The 25,798-nt window shown below is 43.7% G+C and overlaps 1 protein-coding gene across 1 annotated transcript in view; it reads right to left on the reverse strand.

Moving 5' to 3' along the window:
- Positions 1–820: 820 nt before the first annotated feature.
- Positions 821–25,798, reverse strand: part of LOC145399811 (rho GTPase-activating protein conundrum-like) — a 234,665-nt gene continuing 209,687 nt past the window's right edge. Inside the window, exons 16-17 of the mRNA XM_080272372.1 lie at positions 17,965–18,194; positions 821–1,159 (exon numbers count right to left, since the gene is read on the reverse strand). Coding sequence (XP_080128498.1) covers positions 1,041–1,159; positions 17,965–18,194 — 349 coding nt within the window. The 3' untranslated portion in view covers positions 821–1,040. The remainder of the gene's footprint in view (positions 1,160–17,964; positions 18,195–25,798) is intronic.

Here is a 25,798-nt window from a genome sequence, read left to right on the forward strand (position 1 = left end):
ATTGTCTTCAAGAGAAGTGAAGTCAGTGAATGTACAGTGAGGTTGGATGAGGAGGAAATGGAAAATGTAAGTGTGTTTAAGTACTTGGGTAGAGTAATGAGTAAGGATGAAAGTTTAGAGGGTGAAGTGCTTGAAAGGGTACAACAAGGAAGAAAGGTTGCTGGTTCCTTGAAAGCAGTGATAAGAAATAGGGAAGTGAGCATGAAGTGAAAAAGTTGCTACATGACAGTATTGTGATACCAACTCTAACGTATGGAAGTGACGCTTGGACCTTGTTGGAGGGACAAATGTCAAGAGTGAGAGCAGTGGAAATGAGTTATCTGAGAGGAGCATGTGGAGTCACATGGAGAGACAGACTGACAAATGAGGAAGTGAAGGAGCATTGTGGTGTGGATGTGGATGTGATAGGAAGCATTAAGAGAAACACATTAAGGTGGTTTGGACATGTGGAGAGGATGGAGAGTGAGAAACTGACGAGGAGAGTGTATGTGAGTGAGGTGGAGGGGGGAAGAGGGAGGGGACGGCCGAGGATGTGATGGAGGGATGGGGTGGAGAAGTATATGAGGGAGTGGGGTGTGAGCTGGGAGCAGGGCAGTGAAATGGCAGGGGACAGGGTGACATGGAGGCGATTTGTTTGTGGCCAATCCTTACGGGATTGAGGCTTCTGGCAATAGATAGATAGACAGATAGATAGTTTATATTCAGTCTGCATGAAGAATGTATACAATATGGCATGCTGAACTAGGGATCATTCTCTCATACTATCCTTGCTGTGAACTGATAAGAGTACATATTACAGTAATGGGCACATTTAGGAAAATTCGAGTTTGACAAAAACCCATTTCAGAACAACGTGAACAAAAGACTTAAGTCTGACATAAAAGAATTCTAGAAACCACTTAGCCAACATAAACCTCGAAGCTCCGTCAAGATCTTCTCTTTTATATTATACCTTTCTACAGCACTCCTGATAAAAAGCTTCAACTCTAGTAGGTCTACCTTAACATACATTGGTCAACTTTTCCTTAACACTGAGCATTTTAGGAATTCCTTGCTGAAGTCTGGCCTCCGAGGTGGTGACACTTCACAACGAACTCTGCATTTGGGTTGTCCTGGTAGATGGCCAGCAGCTTGGCACTTGGATCCAGACGCCGGTCACCTGTAGAAAGTGAGTCATCTGATACTGAACTTAATCATTATTACTGTTTCTTTTATTATTCTACTGGATACCCTGTTTATGAGAGGAATCACCTGAGCTGGTAACAGACAAAATAAAACAAAAAAGATATCATGGTACTGAAATACTTTGTGGAAATTATTTCTAACCACTTCACTATGATAAAATTTCCTAAGATGAGAAAAATCATTTGGCAGTACCCTAATGATATACAAGAAAACATCATACTGTAACTTACCAATTGGTTAAATAAACTTCTCATCCCCTATTCTCTGCACTACTACTTTTAACATTATTATTAGTAGCATATTACAAGTCCAGTCATCCCATGGTTATCGTGCATAACTGGTACCACACATGGCATGTGATAATAGAAAACTCATAATAATGAAGAGCTAGAACCCATGATATTTAACCTAGCTGGTTCCAGGCACCTAAGTTTCAACTCCAGTTTTCCTTTTACACTACATACATACATACATATTGTTACAGAGAGTACCATAAACACACACAAACAAGGTTAGGTTAATTGAAAGTGAGGCATATGTGAATGTGTGTGTGTTTGTCTTGGTGGGCCAAGTCTTGGCAACAGCCCAGCTCAGGCATGTGATGAGATTTTGACCCCAAAACTGCATTATAACAGCGGAAGTTCATGTTTCAATTTCACTGTGATCATCCATCCATCCATCCATCATCCAATCCTATGTTGCCCCATGAGAAGTGTATGAGCTCAGGACTAGGCAGGATGGTCCTGACATTTAAGGTGAGAGTGACCAGCCTCACTCATCCCTGAGTGGCATTATGTGAGCAATAACCCCAACCACCCCTTGGATATAAACCTTCACCGCCTCCATCCAATTGGAGCCCTGTAATTACCCACTAAACCACCAGGCGCCATAAATGGTGTACAGGAAACCTTTCAGCTTGTCACTTAGTGTAAAGTCACCCACAGGCAGAAGGAACAGGAAAGAATGAAGGAAAGAAAGACAAAAGAGGGAGTGTAAAGTCACCCGTAGGCAGATGGATGAGGACAGAATGAAGTAACAAAAGACAGAAGAGGAAGGAAGGAAAGAAAGGAGGGAGGAGAGGAAAGGGCAGACACCCGAGAGCAGCACTACATCAAGTGAGTGGATGGTGAGTGCCCCCACCTACCTTTACTGTGATAATAAAAACTATATTAATGAAGTGCACTACAACAATGGGATTATTGTACCTCACTCATAATTCCTCCTTTTAAAAGCACTTATACTGTGGCCAACCTTTGAATAAGCAAAGGTTTTCTCTAGGACTAAGTTTAACCAAGCACAAAGACCAACTAATTAATCCCTGGACACAGTTACGAAAAAGATATTCATGATGTGCAATAAGTCAAATGATTTTCTGTAATTTAGGAAGCCATTTACTACATTAGGCCTAGGTGGTAACCATACTGGATGGAGCCCATAAGGGTTTATGTATGTAGGGTGGCTGTGGTTTACTGCCCACATAATGGTACTGAGGGGGAAGTGATTGGTCAATCTTACAATAAATATCTGGCCCAAGTGGCCTAGCCCCAGGCCACCATGCTCCTAATGGGGTAATAAAGGTTAGCGTACCCATCACAAGATGTGTACGCTAAGATTAGTAACAGTGTGTTTCATAGTAGATAGCTAATGTATTGTTACTAAGCTTGTAGCCACATAATATTCTTATGGCCCTACTTCCCACACTTGGTTGGATGAAATGAACCAGAGGCTGGAAGAATGCAAGTTGCCCTTTCAAGAAAAACTAAACAAAAGAGAGCCAACCCTTCATTTTGAGATGCCTGGACACACAGTGTTTAAAAGCTTGGATGTCACAGGGAGAGGGAAATACAAACTGAGGAAGACAGTTCCAGAGTCGAGCTGTTGCATACATGATGGACTGTATCAGTTCACTTTTGCATTAGAGTTGGTAAGAAAAATGTATATATCTATATCTCGTATCTATCTATTGTTTTCGTTTTTAAAGGCTCCAACATGCTTGCATGTGTCAGCCTTGGTCACCTAATGGCGGCTCTCCATGCTGCACGATCCATTGCAGCCTCCCTGTTCAGTCCCTTAACCCTGAGGTCACACTTAATGACCTCATCCCATGTCTTTCTCGGTCTACCCCTCATAACCCCACCCCCAATATTAACACTTCTCATCTTCCTCACCCAATTATCATCCCCCATCCTCTCCACATGTCCAAATCATCTCAATCTACCTCTTCCCATCACAACACCAATACACTCCAGTCCCATCCTACCTCTCAACTCTTCCATCGTAAACCCAGCCCCTCCAGGCCTTGGACGCAGGGACGCATTGCACATCCACGTAATCATTGTCATTTCTGTACATCTGAGCCGGCGAATATCTTTCTCCTTCACTGCCCAGGTCTCACTACCATACAGGATTACACTCCTAACACATGCTGCATACAAAGACCCCTTAGCACGTAGAGAGAGTCCTCTCAATGTCAGGAGAGGCAAGAGCTCCCTGAGCTTCTTCCAACCACTTCTCACCCTAGCCACAGAGCTAGCTCCAGCCCCACCTCCAGCACACAACATGTCTCCCAAATAACAAAACTCTTCCACACACTCAAGAGATTCACCAGCAAGTTCAATCCTTTCACATCTGACAATCTCCACCTGCTCACCCCGACACGCTGTACACATAAAATCAGCATTATCTCGCAGTCTACCTCTGATACCTCTACATATCTTATGCACCCATTTATCACACACACCGCACAAGATGGAATTACTTCCCACGCCCTTGTGGCAAACTGCACACGGCCGCTCTCCCTCGTCTTTGACAGTACCGCCACCAATCCTAGATATCATCACTTTTGTTTTATCTGCATTTACCCTTAAACCGTTGTGCCCCATACCATCTCTCCACCTCCTAAACCTTTCCTCTGCCTCCCTTTCGTTCTCTGCAATCAACACCAAATCATCAGCATACAACAACTCCCACGGGAGTCCGTTTCTAAAGTCACGTGAAAGGGCTTCAAGTACCATGATAAACAAGGTGGGACTCAAGACTGACCCCTGATGCCCACCAATATTCACGGAAAACTCATCACTCAAATCTCCATTCACTCTTACCTGGGTGTGAGCACCCACATACATAGCCATAACCACCCTAACCAGCCACTCCTCCAAGCCAAGCTTTCTCATTGCCCACTTCACCACCTCTCTCGGGACTCTGTCAAAGGCCTTTTCCAAATCAACAAAAACAAAGATCCCTTCTCCTACCAATATTTTTTTCCTAAAGCTGTCGAACAATGAATATAGCATCAGTGATCCCCTTACCTGGCATAAACCCAAACTGCATCTCATCAATATTCAATCTTTCTCTAATCATACCTTCTAAAACTCTATCCATTACCTTCATTATCTGATCTAAAAGCTTTATACCTCTATAATTTCCTCTTTCCAGGGCATCATCCTTCTCTTTATACACATTTACAATTACACTCTTCAGCCAATCATCTGGGACAACACACTCATAAATAATCCTATTTATCAGGTCAGTGACTAAACTCACCCCTATATCGCCTGAGGCCTTTAGCATTTCGGCAGTCAACCCAGACACACCTGCTGCCTTCCCCACCCTCATCCTGCCTATTGCCTCACTCACAGTAGCAATATCAATCAAAGGCCAAGGGCCAGATACTGGATCTGCTGGCTCCAAACCTTCCCTGTCCCAGTCAAACTCCTCATTCAACAACCGGTTATAATGCTCTCTCCATGCATCTTTAATATCCTCACTGTTCACCACTACCCTTCCTTCATCATTCTTCACACACTGCTCACCTATAATATCCCGATTATCCCTCTTCACTTGATCTGCCACCCTAAAAATCATATTTTTCCTTTCCCCATCATTTAGGTTATCAAGTAATAGTCTCTGTGACTCAAACTTTGCCATGTATACCTCTCTTCTGGCCCTATGCTTGGCAGCCAAGTATTCCTCTTTGCTACCACCATTCTTCCATTCCCAGAAAAGCCTTCTTTTCTCCTTAATTGCAGCTTCTACACCCTCATCCCACCACCAAGCTACTTTATGTCTTGGTGGTCCTCTTGTCCAACTGCATGTTACATCAGTAACTCTCAAGAAATTGTTCTTGAGGGCTCTGTACTGTTCATTAACGCCTCTGTCTACAGCTCCCTGTTCAGCCACCACTCTTCTCAACACACTATAGAAGGCATCCCTTACTACTTGGTTTTTCAGCTTCCATATTTTCCTTCTAGGTACATAAGTCCTCTTGTTCATCACTTGTTCTTTAAGCACCATATCACAAATCAATAGTTTGTGCTGCTGCACACACTCCTCACTTCCTATAACTTTAACATCCCTCACTAACCTCCTATCAGCCCTCCTAACCAGAAAATAATCTATCTGACTGCTATTTCCCCCAGACTCATACATAATTAACCTACTGGATGAGATGGAGGGATGGGGTGGAGAGGTATATGAGAGAGGGGGGTGTGAGTTGGGAGCAGGGCAATGAAATGGCGGGGGACAGGGCGACTTGGAGGCGATTTGTTTGTGGCCACCCCAAACGGGATTGAGGCATCTGGCAATAGATAGATAGACTCTTTTCCTAAAATATGTGTTGGATACAATCATGTCCGTTGCCTCCCCAAACTCGAGTATCCTCTCCCCTTCTGCATTCCTTAGACCATATGCACATCCCCCATGCACTCCTTCATAACCTTGTGCTGCTTCATCTACATGACCATTTAAGTCCCCTCCCAAAATCACTATCTCATCATCCCGCATACCACCCATTACTTGTATTAAATCATCCCAAAATCTATCTTTCTCTGCTTCATCCAATCCTGCCTGTGGTGCATATGCCAATACAATCACAGCTACCTTTCTACCCAACAGAATTTTCACTACCAATATCCTATCGCTTACTCTCAAAACATTCATAACATATTCCACCCATTTCTCCGCAACCATCACACCAACACCTCCATATCCGTCTGTCCCCCCCTGCCAAAACAACTTATAGCAACAGTCCTTCCCAACAATCTCTCTGGCTGATCCACCCCTGTACCGTACTTCCTGCAAACACGCCACATCCACCCACCTCCTACTGAATGCCTCAACGACTTCCCCCGGTCTTCCCCTCAAACTTCCCACATTCCATGAACCCACCCTCATCCCCATAGGTGATTTACTGTCCTCAGGCTTGCTTTGAAACTTATTTTGTTTTGTCATCTTCAGTATTAATAAATGGGGACAGACACAGCACAGGTCCCACTCACTGCACAGTCCCAGGTCCAGGCAGTGGATCTGGGACCCCTAGCCCACCAGCTTACCAGTGGTTGTGGTAGTGGCCTCGGGGCACCCTGCCAGGACAGCTGCAGGGACACCCTCCAAGCGCGCCTTGGCACTGCAACTATCCCGCCATTATACACCCACTGATAGGGCAGCCTCCTGGGGCGCTACTCCCAGGTTCGGGCCCCTCTCTATTGGGCGGAAGCGGCAGCCTGGGAACTGCAATGCCCTGTACCCTCTAGCACAGGCCTGAGCCCCATCTCGCCCTGGACCCACAATCTACGCCTGTGGAACCCCTGCCACGCCTCCCCCCAGAAGTCCGCCACTAGGTAGCGGGGGCAAAGTTTTCTGGCTGCATGCCCTTACTGGCGCCAACCCCTGTAACGTAGTGGGATACGTTGTGTGAAATGTAAAGTGCATGTGGTGTAGTGCATAGATAGTTAGAGGCAATGTTTTGGAGAGTATGCTGGTCTACTCTCCATTTTACTGTCACAATGAAAAGGTCAGCAAAGGGGGATGATTAGAGAGCTAATGAAACACGAGCTCCAGCTCTCCCTATCACCAGCATTCCCATTCCCCTCGGGAGTACTACCCTGTTTGACCCATGCTACGGCCTCCTCTTATAATATATATATATATATATATATATAATAAATACAATTATATGTGAGTGTATTGTCCCAGATGATTGTAATTGTTAATGTGTACAAGGGAAAGAGTGATGCCCTGGAAAGAGGAAATTATAAAGACACAGAACTTTTGAACAAGATAATGAAGGTAATGGAGAAAGTTCTAGAAGGTAGGATTAGAGAAAGAGTGAATATTTACAAGATAGAGTTTGGGTTTATGCCAGAAAAAGGGACCCCTGACATCATATTCATTGTTCGACAGCTTCAGAAAAAATATATATGAAACAAAAGGAAGCTGTACTTGTTTTTGTTGGTTTGGAGATGGCCTTTGACAGAGTCCCTAAGGAAGTGATGAAATGGGCAATGAGAAAGCTTGTGATCACGAAATGGCTGGTTAGAGTGATTAAGGCTATGTATATGAGTGGTCGCACCCTGGTGAAAGTGAATGAAGATTTGAGTGGTGAGTTTTTCGTGAATGTTGGTGTGCATCTGGGTCAGTCTTAAGCCCCTTATTGTTTATCATGGTGCCTGAAGTCCTCTCATGACTTCAGAAACAGACTCCTGTGGGAGAAGTTCTATCCTGATGATTTGGTGTTGATTGCAGAGAATGAAAGGGAGGTGGAGGAATGATTTAGGAAGTGGAGAGATGGTACGGGGAACAAGTGCTTGAGAGTAAATGCAGATAAAACAATGAAGATGGTATCTAGGGTTGGTGGCAGCACAGTACTGTCAAAGAAGAGAGAGAGTAGCCAAGTGTGGTTTGTCACAAGCGTATGGAAAGTAATTCCATCTTGTTCAATGTTTGTGGTACGTGGGTGCGTAAGATATGTAGTGGTATCAGACGTGGACCACAAGATTATACTGATTTAATGTGTGTGGTATATTGGGGTGAGCATGTGCGGCCTGTCAGGCGTGATAGGACTGATCTTGCTGGTAAGTCTCTTGAGTGTATGGAAAAGTTTTGTTACCTGGGAGACATATTATGCACTGGAGGTGGGGGTGGTTAGACTGAAGAGTGGTTTGAAGAAGTTCAGGGAGCTGTTGCCTCTCCTGACAATGACAGGGCTCTCCCTCCATGCGAAAGGATCTTTGTATGTGGCATGTGTTAGGAGTGCAATTCTATATGGTAGTAACACCTGGGCAGTAAAGGAAGAGGATATTTGCATACTCAAATGTACAGATATGGAAGTGATTTGGTGGATGTGCAGTGCATCCTTGAATGTATGGCCTAAGGGGGCTAGGTTTACAATGGAAGAGTTACGAGGAAGGATGGGACTGGAGTGTACTGTATTGGTATTGTGATGAGGGTAGGTAGACTGAGATGGTTTGGGTATGTGGAGAGCATGTGGGATGAAGACTGGGTGCAGAAAGTGAGAAATGTGAACACTGGGGGTAAGGTTGCGAAGAGGCAGACCGAAAAAGACCTGGGATGAGGTCAATGAGTTTGACCTCAGAGAGAAGGGACTGAATAGGGAGGCTGCCAGAGACTGCGCAGCATGGAAAGCCACCATTAGGTGACCAAGGCTGATGTATGCAAACATGTTAGAGCCTTTATAAATTAAATATATATACAGCCTTTATATATATATATATATATATATATATATACAATATATGTATATATATATATACAGTAAACCCTCATTATACAATGCCTCATTGTACGATATTTCTCTCATACAATGTCAAAATTTTAGTACCCTATGCCCACTATACAATGGGAACGATTTGCAACAACGATGGATCATCCGCGGCTCAGTGAACAGTGAATGTGCAAATGCAACAAAAACGTCCTCACACTGTCGGCATTAGACCACACACACTTGTCCACCGGTCCAGCCTCATTAGCTAGCCCTGCCCAGCCAGCTAGCCCAGTCTTATCGATTGGTCCAGCCCCATCAGCCAGCTCCACCCAGCCAGCTAGCCCAGTCTTATCTGCCAGTCCAGACTCATCAGCCAGCCCTGCCCAGTCAGCCAGTTCTGCCAGTGATGAGTGAGGGCTGTGAGGCCCTAACTGTCCCTTAGCCTCGGAGGGGACATCAACAATCCTAGTTACTTAAGTAATAGTAAGAACTACTGTATACTGTTATTTTCATGTTTATCCCCTCTTTATTCATTATTAATGTGTTACTTTACATGTTTAAACATAAGGATATTTCATGTATGTGAGTGTTAAGGTGTGTGAATGTGCAAGTTTAGGCAGGTCTGGGAACGTATCCCCATTGACTACATGTTATAACAGGTTCACTATACATTGGATTGCTATACAATGGGGTTTTCAAGAACAGAACCCCATCGTATAACGAGGGTTTACTGTATATATATATATATATACAGTACAATCCCAGCTATCCGGTATCCAGACAAACGGAATACTCAGAACAACGGGAAAATTCAAGGGCTGGTAAAAATGTCAGTAAGTTATAACTGTGCGCCAATTTGAATGGACCACCAAACCGCCGTTTGATCGTGTCACGCGAGGCTGGGTGAAGTCAGACAAAGCGAGGTGAAAGCATTTCCAGCTAATGTAAATCCCTAGCAAATCCTCTTAACCCCCCCCCTCTCCCCCTCTTTCCCCTACTTGAATTCAGTCATCCTCCACACCCTCCAAAAATCACCAGTCTGCGTTTTGCCACCAGACAGTAAACAAGCTCTCTTGCTATTGTGTTCCACTGATAGACGGTAATTTGTACACTCCAAAATGCCTAAAGTGCAAACTAAACGTAAGCGTATCATGCTTACCTTGAAACAGAAGCTGGACATATGCAACAGACTTGAAAAAGGCGAACATTATAAAACACTAATGGCTGAATATAAATGTTAATAAGAATGAAAGTTTACTTTGTTGGAAGAAAAATAAATAAATAATATGCCTGCATTTCATACATACATCATTTATTTTATTTTCTGCAAAACAGCTGAGTGGCGGGTGAGGGGTGGAGTGATGGAGGTCAAGTGGGGAAGAAGAAGAACAGTCGGAAACGTAAACAAACTCACGTGGGGGCACAGGTGTCGTGATAATTCTACAGTGCAGTCTTAACACATCATCATTTCACTAATAAATGTTCAAGCTTTTATTTCTTTATTTTATTTTTCAATTTTTATGAGTACAGTACATATAATGAATACAGTAATTCGGTAAACAATGGCCTGGTGCAATTTGCAGTACTGAAAATTGCTAGACATTGCACGGACGTCCGTTATGACCATGGTGTGTGTTTACAAGGCAGTTTTTCAGGCGGAATCTCTTAGTGTAACCCCTAATGTGACTGATGAGTACCTGCATTGTATTTACTGCTGTGATAGCCTTTGTATAGATTTGACTTGAAAATCAGAAATACGGGAAAAATCTGTAACCGGGAAGGTAAATTCCCCAAGCCACCCGGTTAACTGGGATTGTACTGTATATACAGTAAAACCTCTTTAAGTTGGAATAATACAGGCTGAGGACATTCCAACTTCACTGAAATTCTGACAGGAAAAGAATGAGGCCTCCTGACTAACCAGAAAAAAAATTACTTACCATGTTTGCAGAGGGTGTAATCCATGCATAATGAGAGCATTGTGGAAGGATACAGAGGTGGTAGGGGGGCACATGATTGCTTCTGTGCAACATTTTCTAACCATAATCACAATTGCACTGCCATACACTTTATATACAGGCCTTAAGAACACAATTACACTTTATATACACTTTATATATGGGCCTTAATCACTACTGTAAAGCACTTTAGTATGCAATATTAATCATTGTCAGAGTCACTGCAGAAAATTTGTGCAGGCAACTCTGAGGACACATTGCTTAAGAGGCAACATGTTGATTCACTGCTGGTGGAGGATTGTGGCTTCCTTTTTACTGGCCTTGGCTTACAAAATGTCAGTGATATGTCTTTGTTTCTGGGAGGCATACTGTCTCTTGATGACAGTAGCTCTGATAACTCTGAGGGTGAGGTAATAATTTTTGAAGCCATCATACTCCATCAACCCTTCCATGGCTTTACCTAGCTGGAAATAGAGCTGTGACAGCCTCATTTTGGGGGCTTCTCACTGTCATCTTCACTGTCACTACTGCCCCCCCACCCAGCAGCAGCAGCTTCCTCTGTCACAGTGGTGGCTATTTCTGCCTTGCTCTGGTTGTGGTTGCCCAGGTCCTGAGCATCACTTTCAAGCCACTTAATAACATGCAGTTTCACCACCCCTGTGAGCAGTGTTCACAAAGTCCTTGGGGCCAAACCCACTGAAGTCGACCTCTACATAGTTCCCTCAAGCAATCTGTTCCAGGCATTGGTGAGATTGGAGGACTGTAGACTATTCCAGGCATCAGCCTAGCTGAACAGTGTAGACTGTAGGCCTTGAAACTCCCCAGTGATCGTGCCCCCCTGGTATCCTCCTCTTTGTCTTGTTCATCCTCTGTTACTACAAGGCACTCCCCCATCTACCTGTTGTGGTAGTGTTGCTTGGTGGCCTCGATCAATCCCTGGTCCATTGGTTAAATTAAGGAGCTGGTGTTGGGGGGCATGAACATGACTTTGATTCTGTCCCCATGGGCCTCCAGCTCTTCTTCACTGGGATGTGCTGGGACATTATCAAGGAGGAGGATAGCCTTTACAGTCTCCTTGGGGATGCCCAGCTCAGTCATCTGAAAACTGATCACAGCAGGTACAAAATAGCTGTAGAACCACTCCCTAAACAGCTCCCTGGTAAACCATGCAGTCATTTTGCTCCAGTAGATGACCAGGAGTTTGTTTAAAATATTCTTGATGGCCCTAGGCTTGCGTGCCTTGCTAATCACCACTGGTTACAGCCTGTGGGACCCATTGGTATTGGCACAACAAAGAATGGAGATATGATCCTTTGCCACCTTCCTACCTGGCATGTGACTCTCTTGTCTGCTTGCCTAGGTGTTCGATTGGCATGGACTTCCAGAACAACCCTGTTTCATCAGCATTGTACAGCTGTGAAAGGAGGAGGTCCGACAATTCCATTATTCCTTCAAGTTCTTTTCAGAATGGCTCGACAGCTTTCTAGTCTCCACTCGCACTTTCCCCTAAGAATTTGCTGTCGACCAGGCAATGTTGGCTTTGGAACTTGAAAAGCCACCCAGAACTTGCCTGGAAATTCTCAATTATAAGATGTTTTGCCAGCTTCTTTGCCACATTTTGGAGGTCCGCTCCTATAACAGGAACACCAATGACACGTTCCTGCTTATACCACTTACGGATGCAGGCATCCAGACTTACATGCTTTGCTGGCTTGATCCTCTTTCCCATTTTCTTCACACTAATGGGGGTTTCTGTGGTTGGGGCATGAGCACAAATCTTGTCTCTGCTCTTTTTTATGTTATAGAATGTGCTTGGATTAAACTCCGCACATACAGAACACATAGAGGCACCAGCATCGATCCATTCTAACATTTTAAGCTTCTCTTGAAAGCTCAGAGTCTTCAGCTTCATCTCCTTCCTGCCTGAAGGAGCCTTGGAAGCCATGCTAGTAATGAATAAAAGTGTAGAACCCAGAGTCACTATGGGAGTGGGCATGAAAGAGCATCAACATGGGTGGTAGCAGATGCTTGACTGAGGTGGGAAGTGCCTTGGGTGGTGGGAGGTGGACGATGGGCCCTCACAGGCTTAAACATGATGAACCTAGTGCGCCATGCTGAAACTGGGTTTCCATTAGACAACTTTTACAACTAAGGGGAGTTTTTTCCAGAATTTTTGCAAGTTTTTTTGAGAAACATAAATTATTTTCATCAACAAATATCATATGCCATGCCGACTTGGGCATAATCCCAACTAAAAGGGTTCCAAATTATGCATATATATATATATATATATATATATATATATAGATATAGATATAGATATATAGATATATATATTATATATATATATATAGATAGATAGATAGATAGATATATATATATATATATATATATATATAGTGCTTCCTCCTGTAACACAGGTAATGTAGACTGGCCACATGCCGCGGTATATTCTTCTGCGGTATACGCTCCATGTGTTTCCATCATAAAGGGCTAGCCTAGACTGGACATTTTCCAAAGTCACCTTTTTCACCCCAAATCCCACCCAAACCCTCCAAAAAACACCCTTCTGACATTCACTCTGGTACTCATGCACAGAAAGTTATTGAAAATACATAAGGAAGGTTCCTAGATATTAAGAAAATAGTTTAGGTCACTAACCTGACTGGCTCTGCTGGCCATACTCGCTATTTCCAATGTCCCCAGACCCCATTCTCTATTGTTAGTGTCAAGATGTGGTTGGCTGGTCCCCTTCATTGCTGGAGTCAAACCCTTCAAAGTCCATGGTGGAAACGATGGACATAACCTCTTCGTCTGGTTCAGCACTGTCTTCCGGGCTTGAATTGTCACCAGAGGATGGTTGTTGTGAAGTTTCATGATGAAGTCAGAAAGGTCTGTGAGCATCTTCTGCTGCCCTAAACATCTCTGTGTACTGCCTCATATCACTGCTCACTAAAGAAGCAGTTTGCTCGGCTCGGTCCTCATCTCTGTCCTGGTTGGTGATGAAGGTGAGCCTCTCGTACCATTCCACAGTTTCTCTCAGAGTGCTCGTTGCTATCCCACCTGGTAGCCTTTCCTCTGGCTCTCCCTGTTCTTCACTGTGTTTCTGCAGCTGGTCCAACAGTTTTTCGGTGTCCACGGTGGGGTTTGGGACAAGAAGCTCCTGCATGTCAGCAGCGCTGAGTTATTTCATACCAGGGACTCTCCTTGTTGCCTCCACTGCTGTGTCAACCACTGCATCAACACTCTGTGGCTTGGTCTCTAAGTCAAAACGGTGGCCTGGCAAACCATGCAAAATGTTGCGCCAGGCATGATGCACCGTGGCCTGCGTCAGCTCATTCCAGGCTTCAACAACGGTGTCCACTCTGTTTTTGATGTTGAATGACTTCCAAAAGTTGATGACAGACTGCACCTCCCTAGAGTGCTGTGTGGTGGTGGTGGCAGCAATAGCGGGTCGCTTGTTGGTGGGTTCTAATCAGCTGCGAGGCATGATGCTTTGGTGACAATGCTCTGTGCCATGGGTATAGTCACGTGAGATGCAGCCATGAGGTGGAAGCACTGAAAAACATGTAGGATGCCCCTAGTGGCTAATGGGGGTACATGTGAAAGTGATGTCATGCGACCAATCACAGTGCACCATTTGCCTGACATCATCACGCGCGACATTTGACTTTTGGCGGGCCATCTGAAAGCTTCGAAGCCCGACATCTCGCCGCGGTATATCTATTTGTGACTGCGGTATATATTTTTTGGTCAAACTGTAGGTTACCATGTAAGTACAAATCAGTGTTACTCGATACTGTGTTACAGGAGGAAGCACTGTAAACATATTTATATACTGTATATATATATATATATATATATATATATATATATATATATACAGTACAATCCCAGCTATCCAGTATCCAGACAAACGGAATACTCAGAAAAACGGGAAAATTCAAGGGCTGGTAAAAATGTCAGTAAGTTATAACTGTGCGCCAATTTGAATGGACCGCCAAACCGCCGTTTGATCGTGTCACGCGAGGCTGGGTGAAGTCAGACAAAGTGAGGTGAAGGCATTTCCGGCTAATGTAAATCCCTAGCAAATCCTCTTAACCACCCCTCCTCTCCCCCTCTTTCCCCTACTTGAATTCAGTCATCCTCCACACTCTCCAAAAATCACCAGTCTGCTTTTTGCCACCAGACAGTAAACAAGCTCTCTTGCTATTGTGTTCCTCTGATAGACAGTAATTTGTACACTCCAAAATGCCTAAAGTGCAAACTAAACGTAAGCGTATCGTGCTTACCTTGAAACAGAAGCTGGACATATGCAACAGACTTGAAAAAGGCGAACATTATAAAACACTAATGGCTGAATATAAATGTTAATAGGAATGAAAGTTTACTTTGTTGGAAGAAAAATAAATAAATAATATGCCTGTATTTCATACGTACATCATTTATTTTATTTTCTGCAAAACAGCTGAGTGGCGGGTGAGGGGTGGAGTGATGGAGGTCAGGTGGGGAAGAAGAAGAACAGTCGGGGTCAGAAATGTAAACAAAACTCACGTGGGGGCACAGGTGTCGTGATAATTCTACAGTGCAGTCTTAACACATCATCAGTTCACTAATAAATGTTCAAGCTTTTATTTCTTTATTTTATTTTTCAATTTTTATGAGTACAGTACATATAATGAATACAGTAATTTGGTAAACAATGGACTGGTGCAATTTGCAGTACTGCAAATTGCTAGACATTGGATGCACGTGCGTTATGACCATGGTGTGTGTTTACAAGGCAGTTTTTAAGGCGGAATCTCTTAGAGTAACCCCTAATGTGACTGGTGAGTACCTGAACTGTATTTACTGCTGTGATAGCCTTTGTATAGATTTGACTTGAAAATCAGAAATACGGGAAAAATCTGTAACCGGGAAGGTAAATTCCCCAAGCCACCCGGTTAACTGGGATTGTCTATTCTATCTATCTATTGCCAGACGCCTCAATCCCGTTTGGGGTGGCCACAAACAAATCGCCTCCAAGTCGCCCTGTCCCCCGCCATTTCACTGCCCTGCTCCCAACTCACACCCCCCTCTCTCATATACCTCTCCACCCCATCCCTCCATCTCATCCTCGGCCTCCCCCTCCCTCTTCCCCCCTCCACCTCACTCACATACACTCTCTTCGTCAGTCTTTCACCCTCCATCCTCTCCACATGGCCAAACCACCTCAGTGTGTTCCTCATAACGCTTCCTATCACATCCACATCAACACCACAACGCTCCTTTATATCTGGGATTGTACTGTATATATATATATATATATATATATATATATATATATATATATATATATATATATATATATATATATATATATATATATATATATATATATATATATATATATATATATATATATATATATATATATATATATATATATATATATATATATATATATATATATATATATATATATATATATATATATATATATACTGTATATTTATATATATATACTGTATATTTACTTGGTATATCTGTCTGTCCATCTATCTATTTACACACACACACACACACATACAAACTTATATACAGTGGGCTCGCACAGTACGCGAGTGGATGGGCAGTCTACGACCCTGCACACTGTGATTTCGCGTACTGTGAATACATAATCTTATGGGAAAAATACCATATGGGCAGGACCCCGTCAAACCTTGATATTTTTTTAACCTTAGAGATATAATAAAGGGAAAAATTTTTAAGACATATACTACAAATATAGCTAAAATAACAAAAATATGGTCAGTCACCTTAAAAACAGTAGAAGACAGGTCTGATGGACTTAAACAGCAGAGGTTCCGAGGCGCGGCAACACATTTAGAGTGTCTCCGTCGTACCAGCCACACCATGTGTGTTTAATGGTTGCCAATGTTGCATTATTCCAGGCTTTGATGAAGAAATTTGTGGTCTGTCGAATGTGATATTTCTTCCAGAATTCAGCAACTGTCATTGTAGTGGGAGATGCAGGTATGCCAGGTGAAGCAGGTGAGTCAGGTGGGGCTGTGGAACTGGAGGGAGAGGCAGCTGGTGAGTAAGGTGGGGCAGTGGAGGTGGAGGGGACAGCGGCGGGCGAGTCAGGGGAGGTGGTGAGGGGAGGATCCTCCTCCTTGCTTCTGCTCATATTTTTGGCAATTTCCTTCATCTCTTGTTTGTCTGTTTCATTCCTCATCTTGTTATGGACATATTTGCAGTAAAAAAACTTGGTGTTCACAAAATAACCATTATTCAAGTGAATCTAAAAGTTATTATAGAAACTGGGTATCTATTCTAACATATCGTTATTACCGAAAAAATTGTTGAAGTCGTAATTGGTGAGATCTTGAAGGGAGAAACCTGTACTGTACACAGTTGGTGAGATCTTACTGTAGACTCCTCTTGAGCACCTTCCCCATGAGCCTCTAATGTCACGCTGGGTACGTCATGCAGGGAGGGGGCATCACGTAGTCTGGGAAGATAGTGGTTTTGGGCCACTCCTTGCCTCTGCTTCGCGTATTGTGGGCTAAACTCGCGCATTCAAAGTTTTATGATTATGCTTTTTGGCCACTCGTGTACTAAGCGATTCGCGCACTGTGATCAAGCGTACTGTGTGAGACCGTATATATATATATATATATATATATATATATATATATATATATATATACAGTATATATATATATATATATATATATATATATATATATATACACACACACACACACACACACACACACATATATATATATCTGTCTGACTGTCTGTCTATCTATCTATCTATCTATCTATCTATACACAGTATATACATACATATATATATACAGTATATGGCTACAATTGACCATGGGAGATACTACTATGGGTGAAGATGGCTACAAGCTTAATACACACATCTTGCTACATAATTATCACAAGATGCTCTGCCACAAGTATACAAAGTCCAAGGTAAGGCTCATACATACTGTATGTACGAATCTTCATACACACCTCAAATTTCGTTTCTCACAATGATTTCCAGCAAATGTTGGGAAACAATGAGCTGGTTCTGGCTTGGCTTATCTCTCATCCCACAGAAACATCTGCTATACCATAGCCAACCTCAGTACTGGGATTCCTTACAAGGAAGAATAGCATGACTTGATATGATTAATTTTGCACATGCGTGTGTACCTACCTACCTACCTATCTATCTATCAATCTATACACATACAGAGAGAGAGAGAGAGAGAGAGATTAGCTGATAGGTAGGTTGGTAGATTGGCTTATGGGTAGACACACATATATGTAGGAACTTACCAATATTGCCACCTCGCTCATGTAGTGCATGCTGTTGAAGTGCACTCTTCAATGACCCAGTTAGCAGGCAAGCCAGGAACTGAGGAGTAGTCTGTGTGGCTGCTGGTGGGGGATGATGTGTACCTGGTGGGTGATGAGCCCCACCAACTGTTGCTCGCTTGTACTGTAACTCCCGTCTTCCTTCCACACGCTTTGGATTCTCCGGTAGGAGAGTTAACTCTTCTATGAACCTGACGTTAAAAATTGCAAAAATGAGGACATGTATCAATGTCAGCATCAAATCAATCATCAGCCTATCTGACATGACATCATGTGAGTAGTGACCCAAACAAAAGTTCTAAAATTCCTGTACTCCATATTGTACGGTGTTTGTGTAGGGGAGGGGGTACATAAGAGATTTATTACAGTATGTAGTATGAATCACAGACTGCAAGATATGACCAGTTATGAGACAGCCATATACAAGAGGATCATCTGATCTTATTCAGCTCAAATGATGCATCGAAATTACAACAAAGTAGCTGAACATATAACAAGGATTATGACATTCTGAAGAGATGCACAGGTATTCTTGTATGCTTCCTGTTATTGATCAAGCTTCCTTTCTGGTTCCTTAATTGTTGGTACTAACCAGGATTACTTTTATTAAACTTGATAGGTGTTAAGATGTGGTTTGGGTTTATGTTGTCCAAAGGGACCATTGATGCCATATTCACTGTTTGACAGCTTCAGGAAAAATATATAGGAACTACTGTACCAACAGAAAAGAAAAGGGAGCTCTACTTTGTTTTTATTGATTTGGAGGAGGCCTTTAACAGAGTCCTTAGGGAGGTAGTGAAATGAGCAATGAGATAGCTTGGGGTCAAAGAATGGCTGGTTAGAGTAGTTATGGCTATGTATGTGGGTGCTCACACCCACATGAGTGAATGGAGTTTTCAGTGATAAGTTTTCCATGAATGTTGGTGTGCATCAGGGATCAGTCATGAACCCCTTACTGTTTGTCAAGGTGCTTGAAGCTCTCACATGCTTTAGAAATGGACTCCCATGAGAGATATTGTATGATGATGACGTGGTTTTAGTTGGAGAGAATGAAAAGGAGGCAAAGGAAAGACTAAGGAATTGGAGGCACATGGATTCGTGAGTTTTGTTTCATTTTTGAAGGCTCCAAAATGCTTGCATACGTCAGCCTTGGTCACTTAATGGTGGCTCTCCATGCTGCTCGATTTCTGGTAGCTTCCCTATTCAGTCCCTTATCCCTGAGGTCACACTTAATGACCTTGTCCCAGATCTTTTTAGGTCTACCTCTTGTAACACTACCCCCGACTGTAACACTTCTCACTTTCTGCACCCAATCATCATCACCCATCCTCTCCACATGCCCAAACCACCTCAATCTACCTCTCCTCATCTCAACACCAATACACTCCAGTCCCATCCTACCCCTTAACTCTTCCAACATAAACCTAGTTCCCCCAGGCCTCACACTCAGGGACAAACTGCACATCCACCTGATCACTGTCATTTCTGTATGTCTGAGTCTGCAAATATCCTCTTCCTTTACTGCCCTGGTCTCACTACCAGACAGCATTACACTCCTAACACATGCTGCATACAAAGATCCCTTAGCACACAGGGAGAGCCCTGAACTTTATGCGACCACTCCTCACTCTAGCCACAGAGCTAACTCCAGCCCCACGTCCAGCACATAACATGTCTCCCAAATAACAAAACTCTTCCACACACTCAAGAGACTCACCAGCAAGTTCAATTTCCATCTGCTCTCGCTGAAACACTGCACACATGAAATCAGCATTACCTTACAGTCTACCTCTAATACCACTACATCTCTTATTCACTCACTTATCACAGATGCTACACAAGATGGAATTACTTCCCATGCCACTGTGGCAAATTGCACATGGCCACTCTAGCTCCTCCTTGACAGTACTGCCACAAGCCCTAGATACCATCACTTTTGTTTTATATGCATTTATTTCTAAGCCTTTATGCCCAATACCACCTCTCCATTTCCTAAATCTTTCCTCCATCTCCCTTTCATTCTATGCAATCAACACCAAATCATCAGCATATACCATCTCCCACAGGAGTCCATTTCTGAAGTCACGTGAGGGGGCTTCAAGTAGGTGTACTATGATAAACAACAAGGGGCTCAAAACTGACCCCTGGTGCACACCAACATTCATGGAGAACTCACCACTCAAATCTCCACTGTCCCTTACCTGGGTGCGAGCACCCACATACATGACCATAACCACCCTAACTAGCCACTCCTTGATCCCAGGCTTTCTCATTGCCCACTTCATCACCTCTCTAGGGACTCTGTCAAAAGCCTTCTCTAAATCATCAAAAACAAAGTATAGTGCCCTTTTCTTTCCTATGTATTTTTCCTGAAACTGTTGAACAATGAATATGGCATCAGTGGTCCCTTTGCCTGACATAAACCCAAACTGCACCTCATCAATGCAGATAAAACAAAAGTGGTGATATCTAAGACTGGCAGTGGTACTGTCAAAGCAGAGGGAATGTGGTCATGTGCAGTTTGCCACAAGGGTATGGGATGTAACTTGTGTAGTGTCTGTGATAAATGAATGCATTAGAGATGGGGTAGATGGGTTCCCATCATCCACTCATTCAGTGTAGGGATGCCTTATCGTCACTACACTAAGTGACAAGCCAAATGGTTTCCTGTACCCAGGAAACCATTTACTATGCTACGTGGTAACCATATAACTAGGGTTTTGGCTGGGTTAAGTGTCCCCCAGATTCCTCTATCTAAAATTACAGTACTTAATCATGGCAAATGTTTTGGAGATCCTTGGAGGGCCCAATACCTGCCCAGGGCCCCAGCCAAATGGGCAGATTCGCGTGGCCATGTGGAATGTAAGAGACATGAATGAGGACAGCAAGACGATGGAAGTGGTGAATGTGTTCAAGAGAGCGAGATATGCCGTGATGGCACTGTGTGAAACAAAGATGAAAGGGGGTGATGTGGAGGAGTGGGAGGGTGTGAAAAGTATAAAATTGGGCATGAATGGGCAAAGAAGATGCAAGGAAGGAGAGGTTTTGTTGATGCATATGGTGTGGCAGAGTGGAATGAGAGATTACAAATGCGTCTGCTCGAGATAAATGTATATCAAGTCCAAGTATGAGAAGGTGAAAGTGGCAGTGATAGTGGCGTATGCACTGTGTGATGACAGGAGGGTGAGAGAGAAAGACAAGTTTTGGAATGAGCTGGATGAAGGAGTGGGAGAAATGCCCAGGAGCTATAAAGTGATCATAATGGGCGATATGAATGGAAAAGAAGACACTGGTCCTGAGGGTAACATAATGGGTTGTAATGGAGTACCAGGAGAAAATGATAATATGAAACGACTGATGGATATGTGTCAGGAAAAGAGGTTGTGCATTTGTAACTCATTTTCCAAACACAAAGATGCACATTAATATATATGGTATAGAGGGAATGGAGATTGTGCTGAAAGAAGCCTGATTGATTATGTGCTCTTAGAGAGATGGACGCTGAGAATGGTTGCTGATATGAGGGCCGTGAGAGAACATGTGGAGGTCTGTCAGATCATTTGATTGAGGTATGCAAGATGAAGCTAAGGGGAATGAGGTGGACCAGGAGAGCAGTCAGAGAGAAAGACTGAATGTCGAGAAGCTGAGGATAAAAAAAATGGAAGATGAATACATGACCAAAGTAAGGGAGGAGTTAGAATTAGTGAATTAGAATGAAATGGATCTAGACAGCCGGTGGAATGCATATGGGGACTGTTTAGTTAGGAATGCTAAAGCGGTGTGTAGTGTGGAAAGAGTAACAACAAAGAAGAAATGTATGGCATGGTGGGATGAAGAGGTTAAGACAGCAGTGGAGGAAAAGAGGAAGAAGTGGCTAGAGTGGTTAAAGGACAGGGGTTCAGTTGAAATAAGAACTGAATATATTGAGAGCAAGAAGCATATAAAGTGACTAGTGAAGAGGAAAATGAAAGAGGTAAATGATGATCTAGGAAGAAAAATGAATGCAAACTACTCTGAAAATGGGAAGTTATTCTGGAAAGAGGTGCGGAAATGTAGAAGTGCCAGCGGAAAGAAATGTGAAGGCTTGAAGGATGTACGTGGTAGATTATCAACCCATGGGGTGGAAGTAAGGATCACATGAAAAGAGTATTTTGAAAGCCTGATGAATGGGAACAGACAGAGCAGGGCGGCTGTAAACATGATTGGTTTTGGGGGTGTGCAGAGAAGAAATGCAGAGCCAGCAAACATGACACTCACACAGGCGAAGAGTGCTGTGAAGAAGCTGAAAAATGGGAATGCAGCTGGGGTTGATGAGGTGTATGCAGATATGATTAAGTGCAGTGGAGAGAGCGGAATAAAGTGCTTGCTGGAGATAAGTAAGATGGCATGGATTAGTGAAACTCTGCCAGCAGAGTGGAAAAATGCTGTGATTGTACCCCTGTAGTTTTCATTTTCGTTTTTAAAGGCTCCAACATGCTTGCATGTGTCGGCCTTGGTCACCTAATGGCGGCTCTCCACGCTGCATGATCCATTCAGCCTCCCTGTTCAGTCCCTTAACCCTGAGGTCACACTTAATGACCTCGTCCCATGTCTTTCTCGGTCTACCCCTCATAACCCCACCCCCAATATTAACACTTCTCACCTTCCTCACCCAATTATCATCCCTCATCCTCTCCACATGCCCAAACCATCTCAATCTACCCCTCCTCATCACAACACTGATACACTCCAGTCCCACCCTACCTCTCAACTCTTCCATCATAAACCCAGCCCCTCCAGGGCTTGGACACAGGGACGCACTGCACATCCACCAAATCATTGTCATTTCTGTACGACTGAGCTGGCGAATATCTTCCTCCTTCACTGCCCAGGTCTCACTACCATACAGCATTACACTCCTAACACTTGCTGCATACAAAGACCCCTTAGCACGTAGGGAGAGTCCTCTCAATGTCAGGAGAGGCAAGAGCTCCCTGAACTTCTTCCAACCACTTCTCACCCTAGCCACAGAGCTAGCTCCAGCCCCACCTCCAGCACACAACATGTCTCCCAAATAACAAAACTCTTCCACACATTCAAGAGAGTCACCAGCAAGTTCAATCCTTTCACGTCTGACAATCTCCACCTGCTCACCCCGACACGCCGTACACATAAAATCAGCATTATCTCGCAGTCTACCTCTGATACCACTATATCTCTTATGCACCCATTTATCACACACACCGCACAAGATGGAATTACTTCCCACGCCCTTGTGGCAAACGGCACATGGCCACTCTCCCTTGTCTTTGACAGTACCGCCACCAACCCTAGATATCATCACTTTTGTTTTATCTGCATTTACCCTTAAACCCTTGTGCCCCATACCATCTCTCTACTTCCTAAACCTTTCCTCCACCTCCCTTTCGTTCTCTGCAATCAACACCAAATCATCAGCATACAACAACTCCCACGGGAATGCATTTCTAAAGTCACATGAAAGGGCTTCAAGTACCATGACAAACAACATGGGACTCAAGACTGACCCCTGATGCACACCAACATTCACGGAAAACTCATCACTCAAATCCCCATTCACTCTTACCTGGGTGTGAGTACCCACATACATAACCATAACCACCTTAACCAGCCACTCCTCCAAGCCAAGCTTTCTCATTGCCCACTTCACCACCTCTCTCGGGACTCTGTCAAAGGCCTTTTCCAAATCAACAAAAACAAAATAAAGATCCCTTTTCTTCCCAACATATTTTTCCTGAAGCTGTCAAACAATGAATATAGCATCAGTGGTCCCCCTACCTGGCATAAACTCAAACTGCATCTCATCAATATTCACTCTTTCTCTAATCATACCTTCTAAAACTCTCTCCATTACCTTCATTATCTGATCGAAAAGCTTTATTCCTCCATAATTTCCTCTTTCCAGGGCATCACCCTTCCCTTTATACACATTTACAATTACACTCTTCAGCCAATCATCTGGGACAACACACTCATAAATAATCCTATTTATCAGGTCAGTGACTAAACTCACCCCTATATCGCCTGAGGCCTTCAGCATTTCGGCAGTCAACCCAGACACACCTGCTGCCTTCCCCACCCTCATCCTGCCTATTGCCTCACTCACAGTAGCAGTATCAATCAAAGGCCAAGGGCCAGACACTGGATCTGCTGGCTCCAAACCTTCCCTGTCCCAGTCAAACTCCTCATTCAACAACCGGTTATAATGCTCTCTCCACGCATCTTTAATATCCTCACTGTTCACCACTATCCTTCCTTCATCATTCTTCACACACTGCTCACCTATGATATCCCGATTATCCCTCTTCACCTGACCTGCCACCCTAAATATATTTTTCCTTTCCCCATGATTTAGGTTATCAAGTAATTGTCTTTGTGACTCAGACTTTGCCCTGTATACCTCTCTCCTAGCCCTACGCTTGGCAGCCAAATATTCCTCTTTCCTACCACCCTTCTTCCATTCCCGGAAAAGCCTTCTTTTCTCCTTAATTGCAGCTTCTACACCCTCATCCCACCACCAAGTTACTTTATGTCTTGGTGGTCCTCTTGTCCAGCCGCATGTTACATCAGTAACTCTCAAGAAATTGTTCTTGAGGGCTCTGTACTGTTCATTAATGCCTCTGTCTACAGCTCCCTGTTCAGCCACCACTCCTCAACTCGCTATAGAAGGCATCCCTTACTACTTGGTTTTTCAGCTTCCATATTTTCCTCCTAGGTACATAAGTCCTCTTTTTCATCACTTGTTCTTTAAGCACCATATCACAAATCAATAGTTTGTGCTGCTGCACACACTCCTCACTTCCTATAACTTTAACATCCCTCACTAACCTCCTATCAGCCCTCCTAACCAGAAAATAATCTATCTGACTGCTATTTCCCCCAGACTCATACGTAATTAACCTACTGTCTCTTTTCCTAAAATATGTGTTGCACACAATCATGTCTGTTGCCTCCCCAAACTTGAGTATCCTTTCCCCTTCAGCATTCCTTAGACCATATGCACAACCCCCATGCACTCCTTCATAACTTTGTGCTGCTTCACCTACATGACCATATAAGTCCCCTCCCAAAATCACTATCTCATCATCCCGCATACCACCCACTACACGTATTAAATCATCCCAAAATCTATATTTCTCTGATTCATCCAATCCTGCCTGTGGAGCATATGCCAATATAATCACAGCTATCTTTCTTCCCAACAGAATTTTCACTACCAATATCCTATCGCTTACTCTCAAAACATTCATAACATATTCCACCCATTTCTCCGCAACCATCACACCAACACCTCCATATCCGTCTGTCCCCCCCTGCCAAAACAACTTATAGCAACAGTCCTTCCCAACAATCTTTCTGGCTGATCCACCCCTGTACCGGACTTCCTGCAAACACGCCACATCCACCCACCTCCTACTGAATGCCTCAACGACTTCCCCTGCTCTTCCTCAAACTTCCCACATTCCATGAACCCACCCTCATCCCCATGGGTGATTTACTGTCCTCAGGCTTGCTTTGAAACTTATTTTGTTTTGTCATCTTCAGTATTAATAAATGGGGACAGACACAGCACAGGTCCCACTCACTGCACAGTCCCAGGTCCAGGCAATGGATCTGGGACCCCTAGCCCACCAGCTTACCAGTGGCTGTGGTAGTGGCCTCGGGGCACCCTGCCAGGACAGCTGCAGGGACACCCTCCAAGCGCGTCTTGGCACTGCAACTATCCCGCCATTATACACCCACTGATAGGGCAGCCTCCTGGGGCACTACTCCCAGG

The sequence above is a fragment of the Coenobita brevimanus genome, chromosome 50 (genome assembly GCF_032717465.1).
Source record: "Coenobita brevimanus isolate Jiangsu-jjx chromosome 50, ASM3271746v2, whole genome shotgun sequence".
Classification (NCBI taxonomy): Eukaryota; Metazoa; Arthropoda; class Malacostraca; order Decapoda; family Coenobitidae; genus Coenobita; species Coenobita brevimanus.